Here is a 17116-nt window from a genome sequence, read left to right as displayed (position 1 = left end):
TCACGCTCCACCTCCCCACTACCAGTATCAACCCCATGGTGATCCGGGGCAATCCTCCTCCCAAGGAGGCGGTTTTCCTAACCTTCAAAGTTTACATGATCTTTTGCAGGAAAACCTCATGTGCACCAGGAACACCTACAACCTTGCCAACAATACATATCACCGGGTCGGGGCTATTGAGCGAAGCATCACCGATATACAAGACGACATCGGGAACATCCGGGAGTATATGGCGGGTCATGGGGACGGAGGTGATGACAGCGATGAGGATATGGACTAGGAGGTTGGAGGAGGAGCAGGAGCGGGTTGATGGCGAGCCCACAGGGGCCATGCACAAGAAGCAGCAGAAAAGACAAACTTGTAGAAGCTTCTATTGCTCACCACGGGGCCGTGCCTAGTGAACACGGGGGCGTGCCCAAAGTACTGCAAGCGCATTAATTGTAATTGCGAATTATAATTAATGAAGAGAGATAGTGTCAGACAGGCACGGGGCCGTGCCCAGCGGACACGGGCCGTGCCCAGCGGACACGGGGCCGTGCCCAGCGGACACGGGGCCGTGCCCAGGCCTCTGTTCAGCCTATAAATAGGAGTGCTTGGATTCATTGCAACTCATCCCTTGGCACACCACCTCTCTTACACTTCATCCACCACCCACCACCATCACAACACCATCATCCACCACCATCATCCATTGTCCATCATAGAGTGTGTGAGTCGTCTCGGGATCCAAGATTGATCGTAAGAGTTCTTGACAATCAAGGCCATGTTTGCCTAAGTCTCTTACATCACTTGGTGAAGACAAGTGTTTAGTATAATACTTTTTATTTTTAATCTTTTGCACTTCTTAATTGGTTTTGTATTAATGACTTTAATAACTAGTTGCTTATGTTGAAGGTGATTCTTCCTTATCGTTTGTCCGTGGTGTCTTGGCATTATTTTACTGTCTATATAAAATAAAAGATTTTCACCATTCATATCTCCACGGTCTATATGGAGGTATGTTGGCTACCTAGTCGGGGGTTAAGGGAACGGATTGGTAAGGGTCTTGCCCTTGTTCAGCGTTTAGAGGTCCTGCAAGGGACCTGGGTCAAATTTAGTAGGACCTCCTTCAATACCCAAAGGTATTGGATGGCGGGGGTCCAAACTCTTTGATCCCCTCATAAGTTAACTACTATTAATACTATAACCTGGCTATTTAGGACTGTATCCCTGCTGACTCAGACTACTTAGTCGAGGGTAACGTCACCTCCAAAAGAGGGGCCTACCATAATTTGCATTAATAACTTAATTAATTATCTTTCAATAATCCGACCCTTTAGGATTGTATCCTTGCTGACTCAAATTACTGGGTTGAGGGTGACGTCGCCTTCAAAAGAGGGGCCTACTACAATAACTAAGATAATCTCTTAAACAAGTGCAAAAGTGCGAAAATAATCAAAGGTTATACTAACACACAAGTCGGATCCAAGTGATTCATCTTGTCTATCTGTTTTTATTTTTATTTTATTTTTCAGCATTTAGTTAGTTTTATTTTCTTAGTTTAAAAAATCTTTTTCAACATTTTGATTTGATTAGACGTTGAGGATAAACCGGTACTAAAAGCTCTTGTGTCCTTGGACGACCTCGGTATCTTACCAACACTATACTACGTCCACGATGGGTGCACTTGCCCCATATGTGTGTTTAGTGTTAGTAAATATCGTGTTTTATAAATTTAAAACTTGGCTAAAAAGTGTAAAAAGGGCTTAAAATATATATCTAAAATATATTACACTACACACGCATCAGACATCCATTCAGAAAATGGTATTTGTTATCATTATTAACAAATTGATCAATTATAGCTTTTCCTCTTTAACAAACTAAAAAGTGTAACCAACCTTTTTTTTGGGACAGGTAGTGAAATTAAACAGTGGCGGATCCAGGAGTTTTTCCAGTGGGTTCATTGTTTTTAGATGCTCTAATTCATATAACCGGACATAAAAAATTCGGGTCGGTTCGACGGTTCGGGTCGGGTAAGTTTCATATAGCCGGACGTAAAAATTCCGGGTCGGTGCAACTGAGTGGTGGTTCTTAAATCGTGGGGTTATCCTGAATTATGTTTAGGAGAATCAAGTTCTGAGGTTTTTTGAATTTTCTTAATCATGAATGAGTTTAACCATCATCAAGAATAGATACAATCTTCTTGAATAAAACAACAGTTTCCTCTGTTTGTACCACTATGTGTGTTTAATTGTACATGATCTTTGGGTTAAGATAACTGAATAAGAATTTTGTGGCAACTTGAAAGAACAAAGCTTACACTACTAACAATCCATTTGCCATTAAGTTCATAAGATACAGAACTAATTCGAAAAGCAAAAATCCAAAAAAAAAAAGAGATGTCTAAATTATATAAAAGTTGGAGCTCATTACCTATGTAAAAGTTGGAGCTCATTACCTGGTTTCAGATGGGTGTGAGGGTAATTTAAAAAAACAATAAAAAAAGCTCCAAACAAGATTCGAACTTGTTATGTCAGCTCTATAAGGAGACAACTTACCCATTGCGCTAGTCATCAATTTTACTAACGGGTTAATCCCCAGATGTTATTTATGGGTTCATCCCTTATTATTTAATAGCATTTCTATTAACAATTTAAAATCGAGTGAGTTCATGTGAACCCGTTGAACCCAGCCTAGATCCGCCCCTGAAATTAAACCATTTCAAGACAACCAGTAGCCAACCCATGTTCAACAGATACTGTAATCATGTAATTTTGTTTTTATCTTGAGTATTTTTTTTTTCTAATTTACTTATTTTCATATTTGTTCTCTATTGTATAGATATAATGGTGGGGTATTTTAGAGTTTTTTTTTTCCTTTTTAAAATGTCTTGGTATTCTATGGTTGTTTTTGTACTCCCGAAAGGTCATTGATGTGAACATTTGTTATGAGTTGGTTCATCTTTGGTAGTTCTTTATGCATGAGGTTGTATCTGAAACTCGTGTAGTCCATAAGAGCATTGTGCTAGATGTATCTACTTTTATAAAAATGAGTTACTAATAATATGATATTTCAGTTATAAGTCAGACCCACATTGTTGAAAGCTACAGTTATCTAGCCTTTATGTTGATTGACTAATTGGATGTGGCGGGATCGGGAAGCAGTTGAAATTCAAAGTACTTAGTGCACTTTTCTTGTTTTTTCGTAAAATATATGTACTACCTATAATCACCTTCAATTGTATCCTTATGTCTTTATCTTATATCTCGTACTTACATACAAGGATCTTTGTACTTGAATACCTGAATCCGAGACTTATTTCAACACCCCAACCAACTACAGTTAGCCCAACTCAATCCGCCAGGTTTCTCTCTTTCCTTCTTTGTACCAGAGTAACGGGTCAAAGCAAGTTTGGGTTTAAATGTGTCATTTTGTTTAATAACTATGGGTTGGACTTTTTGTCCATTTTTTATCTTTTATAATAAAAAATTAATGTGTAGATTATGATCGCAAATGAAGTATTTTGAAAATTATAATATATGTGTTTAAATAAGATGATTTAAGAAGTAGAAACGAGTGCCACAATGCAAAGTGTTGCCCCCACGCATCATGCGGTGTCGCAATGTAAAGTGTCATCCCCGCCGCATCGCGCGGACACCATACTAGTATTAGGTAACGTGTGTATTTTATCTCTTGATAACCTCTTTTATTAATCTTGTGAGTTTTCGAATAATTAAATCCAATTTAATGTTACTTTTAAAAGTTCATGGTTTGCTTCGTTTAATACTAGGTTACAATCCCGTGTAATACACAGGTTAATAAGTATAATGTCATATGATTAGTAACAAAAAGTTATGTTTAAAAAACATGTGTATTGCACGGTTGATTAATAATTGATTAAAATTAATCGTTTAGTGTTTCTTGAATCTGCTCCCACTTGCTTCAAGATCTCCATCTTGTTTGCGTGTCGTCCTTCTTTTCACCGGTTTTGTTCTTTGCATTTCCGTCTTGAATCTTATCTCATTCTAGTTTTAATTTAAATTGCAATGATTTAAAATAACTTAACTGTTACAACAAGGCTCCCAAAACAACAAAAATACAAAATACAACCGAACGAAAAAAATACAACTTAACAAAAATTAAACAACCATATGGGATAACAACTTGATCTGTAACACACAACATCATCATTGACAAACGTAAAGATAGCAATCAATTTGCCAAACCGATTTGATTTTAGAGTTTCGTAAAACAGGCTCTGATACCACTATTTAGTTCAAACATGGGTTTAAAATATAAAACTATACAAAACAGAATGAAGCAGGAGACTTTATATGAACGACACTTGACTAACTATAGAACACCAACTAGAAGTCCATATGCGAAAAACAATAAAACCAAAATACAACCACATGATGTTTCAAAAAACGCGTATCTTAACCGGTTATAGTAAACTATAACTTTTCCGAGACATGGTGAGACAGCGACGTGCTTTCTAGATCCATATACGAAAACTCCACATGAACAAAGCTGAATCTGGTTTGTCTTGTTTTGTTCCACCACTCACGAGACAAACACGAAACTCTTTTCGTGTTTCTCCATAAACCGCCCTAATCAAAACCACAAAATTGACCTTAGTCTGTTACTTGCAAACCCGAGGCAACACAACGTGTGGAAGATAGAGACTAAGGTAACAACCAATTCAACGACGACTGGGAGTTGTGGCAGACGACAAACAACGGTGATGACAATCGACTAGCGAAGGTGGTGTCAGCTAAAGTGGCGGTCAAGGTGACGACAACTTGTTGTGATATCAGTAAAATAGAGTTAATGGTGTAACTCTAATGAACCAGTAGTCATGATCCAGGTCAACTTTAGTGATTTTTTTATTCAAATTTCTTATCCATCTCAAGAATTATCTAGGGTTTAAACTTTGAAACAATTGTTAAATAATAAAATATTATTATTTTGTAAAACTCGAAAAGAAGCTATGGGTTTAACCTATATATTTTGACGAAAAATCCCTAAATTTTAATACTCTGCAAACTGGCTCTTGTTATCTTAGTGGTTAAATAGCATAGAAGAGAATTTTGTAGCGACACATAAGAAACATTGGGTTGAAAGCAGTCCCATCGTCGTATTGGGAAAGGTTATTCCGATCGAAATCGAAGACGACATAAAGCTACGCTTCACTGCGGCTGTAAGTGATTCATTCACTAGGTTTTTTTCTTTGTTTGAAATCCATGTCTGTTTAATTGGGAACAATGAGATTGCTTTGGTTTTCGATTCAAGTGAAAGCCAATACTTGGTTCTGCTAAGGATTCTTGACTGTGCTTTGTCTTAACAATAGGCATTATGAGATCTGCCTCATACCAACCATTGCAATGAATTAGATTCGTTTTCTTATTTTCACCAGAGTCATTGCATACATACTAATTTACTTGCAAGCAAGCAAGCAAGCTAGCATATACTTATCTCTTTTGTATGTATATCAGGTATCTAAAAAAGCAATTTAGATGGCAAATTCATCCATACCTGCTATCCTGGAGAAGGTAAGTAGCTATGGACTCCATAATACCTGTGAAAGCGGTTTAGAATTGATACAACAATATTTGGCTCATGCAGATGACGGGGAAGGACAAAGATTACAGATATATGGCAACGTCTGACCTATTGAATGAACTGAACAAAGAGGGGTTTAAACTTGACAATGAGCTTGAGGTGAGATTGTCCAATATTGTTCTACAGCAGCTTGATGATGCAGCTGGTGATGTTTCTGGACTGGCCATTAAATGGTTTGACATCTTCCTTCCTTCCTTCCTTGCTACTTACTGTTAGCTATTCTTTCTTATTCACTTTTAAACTTGTTTTCTATTCTAGTCTTGCCCCACTCGTTAAAAAAATCCACGAGGCCCAGGTACTGGAGATGACTGATAAGCTATGTAATAAACTGCTTAATGGGAAAGATCAGCATCGTGACATTGCAAGCATAGCTCTCAAGACCATTTTTTCTGAAGTTCCTACCTCATCTGTTGCACAATCAGTTCTTGTTTCAGTTTCTCCAAAGTTGCTTGGAGGAATTACAAGCCCTGTGAGTTACTTACCTTGAATCCTCCCTCACATGCTAGTAAGACATATCTAACATATTCTTCTTTTCTTTTCTTTTCTTTTCCCAGGCAATGAAGACAGACATAAAATGTGAATGCCTTGATATCTTATGTGATATCCTGCATAAATTTGGTAATTTGATGACATCAGATCATGAGGATATGTTAAAGGCCCTATTGCCTCAGTTAAGTTCCAATCAAGCCAGTGTAAGAAAGAAGACAGTATCATGTATAGGTAAGTTAAGTCAGATTGCTTCCTGATGTACAAGTATTTCTCTAACTAAATATCTTTGCATTATATATAGCTTCCCTGGCATCAAGCCTGTCAGATGACTTGTTGGCCAAGGCCACAAATGAAGTTGTTCGGCTTTTACAGAACAAGGGAGCAAAACCTGAAATGACGCGTACAAACATTCAGATGATTGGGGCTTTAAGGTATACCTTTCGTATTTTTCTTACAGTAGTATATCTTTTGTGCAACCTAAATAGAGATTTGGCTATTAATTCATTAGTCCATATTTTGCATTCCATTGTATTAGCTTTGTTTCTGCAAATATCTATCGAAGATCCCCTAAGCTGTGCTGTTTTACATTTTTGTTTGTGTGCAACTGTTCATTTATACGCATCACTCGTTATATTGTTGATGAATTATGATATTTTGTTGTGTTAGCCGTGCTGTGGGTTATCGGTTTGGTCCACATCTTGGAGATACAGTTCCAGTTCTAAATGAATATTGCATGAATGCATCAGAGAATGACGAGGAGCTTCGTGAGTATAGCTTGCAGGTATTGGATCTGGCTATGCCCTTTTGTTTCTATTTTCTCTTTAATTTTTAAAGTAGAATATGCTTGTGGTGCAGGCTCTGGAAAGTTTTCTACTTAGATGCCCTCGGGACATATCCCCTTACTGTAAGGAAATTTTACATCTGGCTTTGGAATATCTTAGTTATGATCCCAATTTCACTGATAACATGGAGGAGGACACTGATGATGAAGTCCATGATGATGAGGATGATGAGTATGTTTTTCTTCTTATCTAGGTTCTCACTGATAAATTTTAGTTTTATCTATCATGTTTGGTTGATTTGCAGTGATAGTACGAATGAATATACAGACGACGAGGATGTTAGCTGGAAGGTTCGAAGAGCTGCTGCAAAATGCCTGGCAGCACTAATTGTTTCTCGTCCTGAGATGCTCTCAAATCTATATGATGAGGTTATACGGCTTCTATATTTTAGAAGTGTATTTTAGTACTTTGACAATTTCCCGAGGACATTAATATTGAAGCTATAGATGTACTTATAGACACTATGCATATGTAAATGGCTTATGTCATGCAGGCTTGTCCGAAGTTGGTTGATCGGTTCAAAGAGAGGGAAGAAAACGTGAAGGTAAACTGCAAACTTACTTCCCTGTTTATCATGACATGTTTAACTTAGTGATTTTGTATTCTGCAGATGGATGTTTTTAACACTTTCATTGAGTTGCTACGTCAAACTGGAAATGTCACAAATGGGCAGGTTGATGCGGACAAATTAAGGTAGGCAAGTTGCTTTTATTTATAGCATAGGCTAAACCTGAAAGTTAATGTTATTGTAGCCCCAGATGGTCATTGAAGCAAGAAGTACCCAAGGTTGTTAAATCTATCAATAGGCAGCTGCGTGAAAAGTCTATTAAGACAAAGGTACTTGATTGTTTATTGTTTGTTTTGTAAGCGGTTGATTGTTTCCTTTCCTCATAATGGTTTTATCTTCAGATTGGTGCGTTTTCGGTTCTGAAAGAGCTTGTTGTTGTTTTGCCTGACTGCCTTGCTGACCACATTAGATCCCTCATTCCTGGAATAGAGAAAGCACTTTGTGTAAGGGAAATCTTGCAATTCTATTTCTATTTGCTATTGTTGTTTCAACCATATCCTTTCTCCAGGACACATCCTCAACCTCAAACCTCAAGATCGAGGCTCTTGTATTTACAAGATTAGTTTTGGCCTCACATTCTCCAGCCGTTTTTCATCCATACATCAAGGTAATGCTTTTTATCAAAGTGATCTTAATTTTTTTTTTCCATGCAATTAGTTGTTAGGACTGAAAAAAAAATTGATATATGTTTATGCTGTATCTAACTTCATGTGAATGATTTATATTGTATTTCGTATGTTTAGGCTATTTCTGCTCCTGTATTAGCTGCTGTTGGTGAACGCTATTACAAAGTTACAGCTGAGGCACTAAGAGTATGCGGGGAACTTGTTCGAGTTGTGCGCCCAGACATTAAGGTTTTGTCTGTTTTTTTTTTTCGTTTCGATTTTAAATATTGATTTTTTTCCTTTCTGAGGTTATATACGGGCTGTTCAGGTGTCTGATTTTGATTTCAAACCCTATGTGTATCCAATATATAATGCCATCATGTCACGTTTGACGAACCAAGATCAAGACCAGGAGGTTAAGGAATGTGCTATTTCTTGTATGGGGCTTGTTGTTTCCACTTTTGGTGATTACCTCACGGCAGAATTACCTGCATGCCTTCCTGTTCTTGTGGATCGAATGGGAAATGAGATAACACGACTTACTGCTGTCAAGGTTTGTTTAACTGCCAAAATTAAGTTCTCCACAAGTATTGTCATATTTATTTTAGCTTATACTAATTGTCATTTTGCTGCAACAATTTAAAATTGTAAAAGGTCTGTCGCTACTGTAAAGACAAACTGGTTATTTAGAAATAGCTCTACTATTGTTAAATGGACATGATGGTTAAGCTGAAGATCAAGTTTAAGACTTTCATAGCTTATTGATTTTTCATGCTGTAAAAGTAAGGTATTACCTTAGTTTTAAAAGGCATGGCTCAGGTGCGTTACCATGGCTGAAAAAATGTGGTTACATGAACTGGTGGCACTTTGCGTACATCTGATGTTTCAGTCAGAGATGTGAGCTCCATAGCTGAGTTATTGCGAGTTCCATAGTTGAGTTGTTGAGAGCTCTCTCTCTCTTCATTTTTTCAATGTATTTTCAAAGCGGCGCCTGTTTTCTCTTTAGAATGCTAAGATTTAGTCACTAATTGTTAATAGCGGCTATAGTGACCGCTATGTAGCCATGCGACCAAGTGTCGCTATATGGGCCTTAGCGATCAATAGCGAAGTTAGCGACAATTAAGGTTTTTTTTTTTTTTTTTTTTTGATTTGATGTTGCAGCATTTTTTAATACAAAAACGAAGGTTAATGGTGCAAAGCAGGCCCGGGTTTTCGGAGCGGGCACGCACGAGTTCAATTAAATTCCAGATCAGAAACTCATTTTTTGCACCCCCCTACGCGCGGGTAGGACTTGTGGTAAAACATGTCATAAAGCTACAATGGAGTAGTAAATACTTTACCTTATAAGCAACTACTCACTTTGTTCACACACCAATGTGGGACAAAGTATTTACCACCTTTTTTGACTTTCATTCACACACCCAAAACTTCCAACATATAAGTCCTAAACTTTTGCTGCTAACTATTAGTTTTTGTTAAATATACATATAAAATAGCATATATACAAGGGTATTTTGATGTAATATACATGTAAAAATTTTCAAAATTCTTTTTCTAGTGTAATCGCTATTTATAAAATAGCCGTCGCTATTTGTCGCTATTCGCTACGTAGCCTATAGGTGCCTTGTCGCTATTTGTCGCTATTCGCTATCGACAACTATGATTTAGTGCTCTAAGTTTAAATAAAGGGGTAGGAGGTGAGGCCCTGTTAATGTGTTACAGGCATATATATTTATATATATATATTATCAAGTAATAGCCCATTTTCTGACTCTCCTTATTTTTTTTTTGTTAAATTTGTTTCTTACTGTTTTTTTCAGCCTTTATAGGTTGCACATATACTTTTCTAAATTGTTGCGTCTTAGGTTTCAGTTCAAATAAGGCTTCTTAGATTTATACATAAAGTCTTTTAGGTTGTACATGAAGCTTTTTTACTGTGTATTTGTTTTCTTGAGCTACTTCAGTTCTACATATAGCTTGTTTGATTGCACATAGAGTTTCTTTGTATATCAAATTGTATGTATTTTTTTTGGTCATCTACATTGTGGGTGCTTGAAGATTTTAACAATGTAGTACGTATTATCTTTAAACTATAAATTTTATATGAATACCTAGTGCCTCGTGTACGTGAAGCTCTTGCCTCGCATCTTGGCTTTCGAGACTTGAACGCCTTGGAGCACCTCACACTTTTTAAACCAAGGGTATTGCTGTTGTGTTATACTGTGCCATTCTTTATCTCCTTGCTTTATGACTCTCAGCCAACATTGGCAGTCTGATACCTGACTTAGCTTTGATAAGTGAATATGAATATATTAGATAAAATTGTCACACTTAGGTAGATCATTAGTTTCGGTCCATATACATACATGTTTGTATGAGTTAGTGAATACTTGATTATCAGTTATCTAGTTAACAACCAAAAATGATATAGTGAAGGGATCAATGAAACTTCAGTAGACATACATATCCCCGTTCTTCAAATATGATAAATCTACCTTTCCCTCTGTGAAGGTAAAAACAGTAATTGTATATATATGTTGAGTGTGTATAAAAGTGTTATAATGTATAGTATATATATTGACATGATTATGAAACCCTAATGGAGCCTAACCCAAATATATTCTGACACCCGCTTTCTAGTAGGAATCATGAGTCATGGCGGTTCTCTTGGAAGCACCATTACCTGTTATATTTTCTTTTTTCTTTGATAAACTTACAGACCCTTCTCAAGTGTTAAAGACTGTATATCTCTTTTTATAATAGGTTAAGAGGTTTGATTTGTATAATATGCTAAGTACGCAAGTGTGTAAACTTGTGTCTCTGATCCTTGTTGCGGTTTTCAGGCTTTTGCAGTGATAGCTGCATCTCCGCTGCACTTAGACCTTTCATGTGTACTAGAGCATGTGATTGTGGAGTTAACTGCATTTCTACGCAAGGTAAGAAAGAAACACCAGTATTGTACTTCCTTTAGCGAAAAAGTTTAGTGATGGTTCTTTCTATTTTTGGAAAATAGGCTAATCGAGCATTAAGGCAGGCAACATTGGGTACTTTAAACACACTAATTGTTGCATATGGTGATAAAATTGGCTCTGCTGCTTATGAAGTCATCATTGTGGAACTTTCAACTTTGATCAGGTTGGCCGGCGTTTGTAATATCATTTTTTTTTTCTTTAATCTCAGGTTAATAATAATGTATATTAGAGAATTGATATATGTTTGATTAGCAGTGATACAGACTTGCATATGACGGCTCTTGCCCTTGAACTGTGCTGTACGTTGATGTCAGACAGGAGGTCTGTTGGTTTGGCTGTGAGAAATAAAGTTCTTCCCCAGGCCTTGGCATTAGTCAAAAGTTCATTGCTTCAAGGCCAGGCCCTTTTGGCTTTGCAGAACTTTTTTGCTACTCTTGTTTACTCCGCCAACACCAGTTTTGATGCTCTGCTGGAGTCTCTTCTTTCCACCGCTAAACCATCTCCTCCTCAATCAGGAGGCGCTATTGCTAAACAGGCTTTGTTTTCCATAGCCCAGTGTGTTGCTGTCCTCTGCCTTGCTGCAGGTGATCACGAATCTTCATCTACAGTCAACATGCTCACACAGATCTTAAAAGATGATAACACCACTATTAGCTCCGCCAAACACCACCTTGCTTTGCTATGTTTGGGTGAAATTGGGAGAAGAAAAGATTTGAGTTCACATGCACACATAGAAAACATAGTTATTGGATCCTTTCAGTCTCCCTTTGAAGAGATCAAATCTGCAGCCTCGTATGCACTTGGCAATATTGCAGTCGGCAATCTGCCCAAGTATTTGCCATTTATTCTTAACCAAATAGATAATCAGCAGAAAAAACAATATCTGTTGCTCCATTCTTTGAAAGAGGTTAGTTTAGATAGATCTTAATTCCGATGCCTTACACACTCGCAATATGATTATTCATTATCTCCTTTGCAGGTGATAGTGAGACAGTCTGTAGATAAAGCCGAATTTCAGGATTCTAGCGTTGAAAAGATACTCAACTTACTATTTAACCACTGTGAAAGTGAGGAAGAGGGTGTCCGCAATGTGGTAGCCGAGTGTCTCGGAAAAATTGCTCTCATCAAGCCTTCAAAACTTGTTCCTGCCCTCAAGGTAATATTATAAATGTTTCATGAAGTTCTACGGGTGGTCAGGTTTGTCGCTTGCTCAAGTTAATGTTGAAAGAAATGTATATATTTCTCTAGGAGAGAACGACCAGTCCTGCTGCATTTACCAGAGCAACTGTTGCTGTTGCTGTGAAGTATTCTATTGTTGAACGACCAGAGAAGATCGATTCGGTCTTGTACCCAGAGATTTCCTCATTCCTTATGCTTATCAAGGATCAGGATCGGGTGAGTTTAACAAAGATAATACTTCAAGAGTTGTAGAGTTTTGAGTTATATTAAAAAAAAAAAAAACCCTGTATGTGTGGTCCAACAATTCATATAGTTGATCTTTCAATTTTTAATGAATGAATTTGGGCAGCATGTTAGGCGTGCAGCTGTTTTGGCTTTAAGCACAGCTGGCCACAACAAGCCAAATCTCATCAAGGGCCTTCTTCCTGAACTTTTACCACTTCTTTATGACCAGACAGTTATTAAGGTAATTGTTATATTTTCTTTTGATATGTGTGATAGAAACCCCCCAAAATAAGCTCTCTTTTGATAATTTCTACATTGAAAACATTATTGGTGCATATATGTATTGACTATTAAGTGTCGACTTTCCCCATAATGTTTGTGCAGAAAGAACTGATTCGAACAGTGGACCTTGGTCCTTTTAAGCATACCGTTGATGATGGCCTTGAGTTGAGGAAAGCAGCATTTGAATGCGTAGATACATTGCTTGATAACTGCCTTGATCAGTTGAACCCTTCGTCTTTCATTGTGCCTTACCTTAAATCTGGACTTGATGGTGAGTTCATTGTAATAGATTATGAACCATAGTTGTAGCAATTGAACCCACAATTTATCACAAGCTAGAGCTGACAGTTTTGACTCGACGTATCAATGGGTCAATATGTTTTTATCTTTAACGGCTCTTAAAAAGGTAACAGGTCAAATTTCCTCGTAAGTCGCCCGGAGCATATCATTAATGTGTTAATCCTCCTAAATAAATTTATTCAAATACCTTTGTGATCTTATTTAACCCTAAATATTCATAATATTTGGACAAAAAGTGTTTCGGGTGAACCTGAAACGACCCTTGCAATATTGACCCATCTATTTTACCACGTACTCAAGAATTACTCTCTGAATAATGTTGATATGCGTCTTCATGACACAGATCATTATGATGTTAAGATGCCTTGCCATCTTATTCTCTCAAAACTTGCAGACAAGTGTCCTTCAGCTGTCTTAGCAGGTGAGTGGTTTATATATTTTAACTAGTTATTGTTTGGGCATGTAGACACTCGTTCATAGCTAATATCCTAAGGTTGGTTCAAACGCTTACAGTTTTAGATTCATTGGTGGAGCCTCTCCAAAAAACCGTTAACTTCAAACCTAAAAATGATGCTGTAAAGCAAGAAGTTGACCGCAATGAAGACATGATTCGGAGTGCACTTAGAGCTATTGCATCATTGAACCGTATCAGGTATCTCTCTTTTTTAGTGATTTGTTTTCAGTTTTGTAAATGATGATGTGCTAAACTTTTTTTTTTAATCGGCTTTCGTTTTTTAAGAATAAAAGGTAACCATATATATATATATTTTTTTACAGTGGAGGAGATTGCAGCCATAAATTTAAGAATCTGATGGGTGAAATAGCTAAATCGCCGTCCATATGGGAGAAATATTGTTCAATCCGTAACGAGTGAAGATGATTTTAGATGTTAGATTTTACTTTGGGGTTTCTGGTTTTACAGATCCAGCTTTTTGGTGATTTTTAGTGGGTTTGAATGGAAGAATGATGAGAAATAGAAACCAAGAGAAGCTATTTTGTGCTACATATGACATTGTTAGTTATCCAATTTATCCCTAAAAAATTACCCAAGTTTTAACAACTCAACTTCATTTTAATATTAATATATTATTATTATTATTATTATTATTATTATTATTATTATTATTATTATTATTATTATTATCATTATTATTATCATTATTATTACTTATTAACTAGTATCGGACCTTGTGTTGCAGAGGAGCGTAAAACCGTTAAAAAACGCTAACGTAGCTGTAGCATGCATGTTGATGTTTATATATATAGGGGATGGATCATGAGAAAACTAGTTTTAAATGAGAAAACAAAAAAACTAACTAAAAAAGCCTAAAAAACATACTATTTTTTTTTTACATTTTTTTTATAAAAAATCGCTATATTTTATGCATGGAAAAAAAAATAATAATAATTTTTTTTTTATTGTATTGCACATGTGCACGGATATAGTGCACATGTGTAGTACACATATAATGCCCATGTGCAGTACAACAATTTTTTTTTGAAAACTTTTTTATGTATAAAAAGCAACGATTTTTTTTTAAAAAAATTGTAAAAAAAAAATTGGTATGTTTTTAGCTTTTTTTAGACTTTTTTAGTTAGTTTTCTAGTTTTCTCATTTAGATGTAGTTTTCTCATGATTATCTCCCACATATATATATCCTACATTATGTACGCGATAAGCCCAGCCGTCCGATCTTCTATCTATTGAACGCTGGGAAATTAATTTATATAATTAAATTAATCAAATTAATATACATAAAACCAACCGCGAAGGATAAAATTGAAAATTCCTCTATCAAAATCCCGGTAGTTTCGTTCGGTACCTTCTTCTCCAACCGACTCTTCTGCAATCGACGTCTGCCGGTGCGATTTCATCCAATCGATTGTTCATCCGACGATTATGACAACTACAACAACTTTGGGAGGTATTATATCCCCAATCGACAACAATGCTTACTAGAATAATAAAAATTTTGATGTGATTTTTCATGTTAGTTGTGCGGGAGCAACAGAGCAAGAAAAACGACCGACCACAAATCCAACATGCGAATACTTGTAACTAACATACAAAATCTATAACATGCGAATTTGTAAATAACATCGAATACTTGTAACTAACATGCGAATTTAGGTTTTCATAACAACAGGCGAAATTGTATAACATGCGAAAATGTATAATATGAAATTGTATAACATGCTAAATTGTATAACATGCTAAATTGTATAACATGTTACATTATATAACATGCTAAATTCTATAACATGCTAAATTCTATAACATGTTACATTATATAACATGCTAAATTCTATAACATGCTAAATTGTATAACATGTTACATTATATAACATGCTAAATTTTATAACATGCTAAATTGTATAACATGCTAAATTGTATATTGTATAACATGCTAAATTGTATAACATGCTAAATTGTATAATATGCTATATTGTATAACATGCTAAATTGTATAATATGCTAGATTGTATAACATGCTAAATTGTATAATATGCTACACTATATAACATGTTAAATTGTATAACATGCTAAATTGTATAACATGCTAAATTGTGTAACATGCGACATTATAAAGATGTGAAATTTTATAACATGCGACATTTTAAACATGTGACATTTTAAACATGTGAAATTGTATAACATGCGAAATTGTATTTCATGCTTTTTATAACATGCGATTTGTTTAAATAATAACATGCGAAATTAATTTCTATTGGAATGCTCACTGACGAATTCAACGTCCTCAAAATCAACATCTGTGTTTCGTGCGGTGTTGCTCTGTGGATCCATTGAAAACAACAATCGATTAAACTGATACGATTCATAATTACCGGGATAGTGGTGTAACGAACTCGTGATCTGCTTATTGAAGGAATTGTCTAATTTGCCCTCTGCTGATTGAATGGATTGTCTGATATACCCTTATGTAGGAAAACTGAATCAGGGACACATGTTGTAACAACCCGACTTTTCGGATCGTTACTAATCACCGTCAATCGACTTTTCGGATCGTTACTAATCACCGTCAATTCATTCTTGATCGCTTGTACTCCCGAGATTTCAATTATCGCAATGGGTTTAAACTATATTTTGAACGCTTTTTACAGCGCTTATTCAAAACGCAGTTATCGCATTTAAACGATGTTTACAACGCTTACTATCTAAACACATTCATCGCATGTTACATCGCTTGATTAGACTAAACGCTATCGCAACGCAAACTTAACGCAAACTCGAAATGCGGATTTTCCTATACATTTTAGTTATTATGTGTGTAATTGTGTAATTAATTGTTTGAATGTTATGTGGTTACCAACGAAACGCATACCCGCTTATACGCCCACTCGCAACTCGATTAAACGCAACGCAACGCTTAACATACGAAACAAAAGTTGGAAAACTAACAAACACAACTCGGCTGTCCGAATGGACATCCGATCGAATGGACCTCCGTCCGGATGACCATCCGCTCGCATGGCCATCCGACCGAATGGCCATTCGACCGGGCGACCATTCGACACATCGCAACATCGCACCAACTTAAACCATCATACTCTCCCTATAAATTGTGACAACCGTCAAAATTGCATGTGCCCGTACAATTAATTAATATTGATTTATGCTTAATGACTGTGCTTAATCACAACTGATGACTTAAACTGTTTTCTGATTTCTTATCATGCATACATGTGCATCACATTTCATACTGTCACATCATTTATCACGTACAAACTTTAGTGACGTAAACGATGCACAAAGCACAGTTAGCACGGTTAGCGGATGACTCAGAAACATGCTGACAATGTTCAGTACATAGACAGACAGTGTTTTGAGACCCCGTAAGGGCCAGAGACAAGGTACTACACTAGTATGGAGTCTAGGGAAGTAAGGACTATAAAACTGCGACACTAGGTGATAGTTTAAGTGTCGGAAAGTGCCTAAAACCCACTCAAAGTGCAGAATTCTGCATTAATCATCAAAAATCAGCATTTTAACATGCTAGTAACATGCAAAAATATGGCAAAATGGTCCTG

At 36.3% G+C, this 17116-nt stretch overlaps 1 protein-coding gene across 1 annotated transcript; it reads left to right on the top strand.

The window, feature by feature from the left end:
- The first annotated feature begins 5023 nt into the window (after window positions 1–5023).
- On the top strand, window positions 5024–14126 carry LOC110936706 (cullin-associated NEDD8-dissociated protein 1). Its single transcript, XM_022179122.2, has 26 exons — window positions 5024–5182; window positions 5478–5534; window positions 5608–5777; window positions 5863–6073; window positions 6159–6324; window positions 6395–6524; window positions 6760–6874; window positions 6949–7106; window positions 7180–7303; window positions 7429–7479; window positions 7546–7628; window positions 7688–7772; window positions 7845–7946; window positions 8012–8110; window positions 8247–8357; window positions 8437–8661; window positions 10952–11044; window positions 11122–11243; window positions 11336–11987; window positions 12060–12236; window positions 12329–12475; window positions 12609–12725; window positions 12869–13037; window positions 13410–13487; window positions 13580–13718; window positions 13844–14126. The coding sequence occupies exons 2-26, from the start codon at window positions 5499–5501 to the stop codon at window positions 13938–13940; spliced, it is 3657 nt and encodes a 1218-aa protein (XP_022034814.1). The 5' UTR covers window positions 5024–5182; window positions 5478–5498; the 3' UTR covers window positions 13941–14126.
- Window positions 14127–17116: the final 2990 nt, after the last annotated feature.

Source organism: Helianthus annuus, chromosome 4, assembly GCF_002127325.2.
Source record: "Helianthus annuus cultivar XRQ/B chromosome 4, HanXRQr2.0-SUNRISE, whole genome shotgun sequence".
In the NCBI taxonomy this organism is placed as follows: Eukaryota; Viridiplantae; Streptophyta; class Magnoliopsida; order Asterales; family Asteraceae; genus Helianthus; species Helianthus annuus.
The sequence above is the reverse complement of the archived record's forward strand: the minus strand, read 5'-3'. Positions and strand labels throughout refer to the sequence as shown.

Coding starts and splice junctions, on each gene's coding strand:
- LOC110936706 (XM_022179122.2), top strand. CDS start 5,499: ATGGCAAATTCATCCATACCTGCTATCCTGGAGAAG. Junction 8,662..10,951: donor CACGACTTACTGCTGTCAAG/GTTTGTTTAACT, acceptor TGCGGTTTTCAG/GCTTTTGCAGTGATAGCTGC. Junction 13,038..13,409: donor CCTTAAATCTGGACTTGATG/GTGAGTTCATTG, acceptor TTCATGACACAG/ATCATTATGATGTTAAGATG.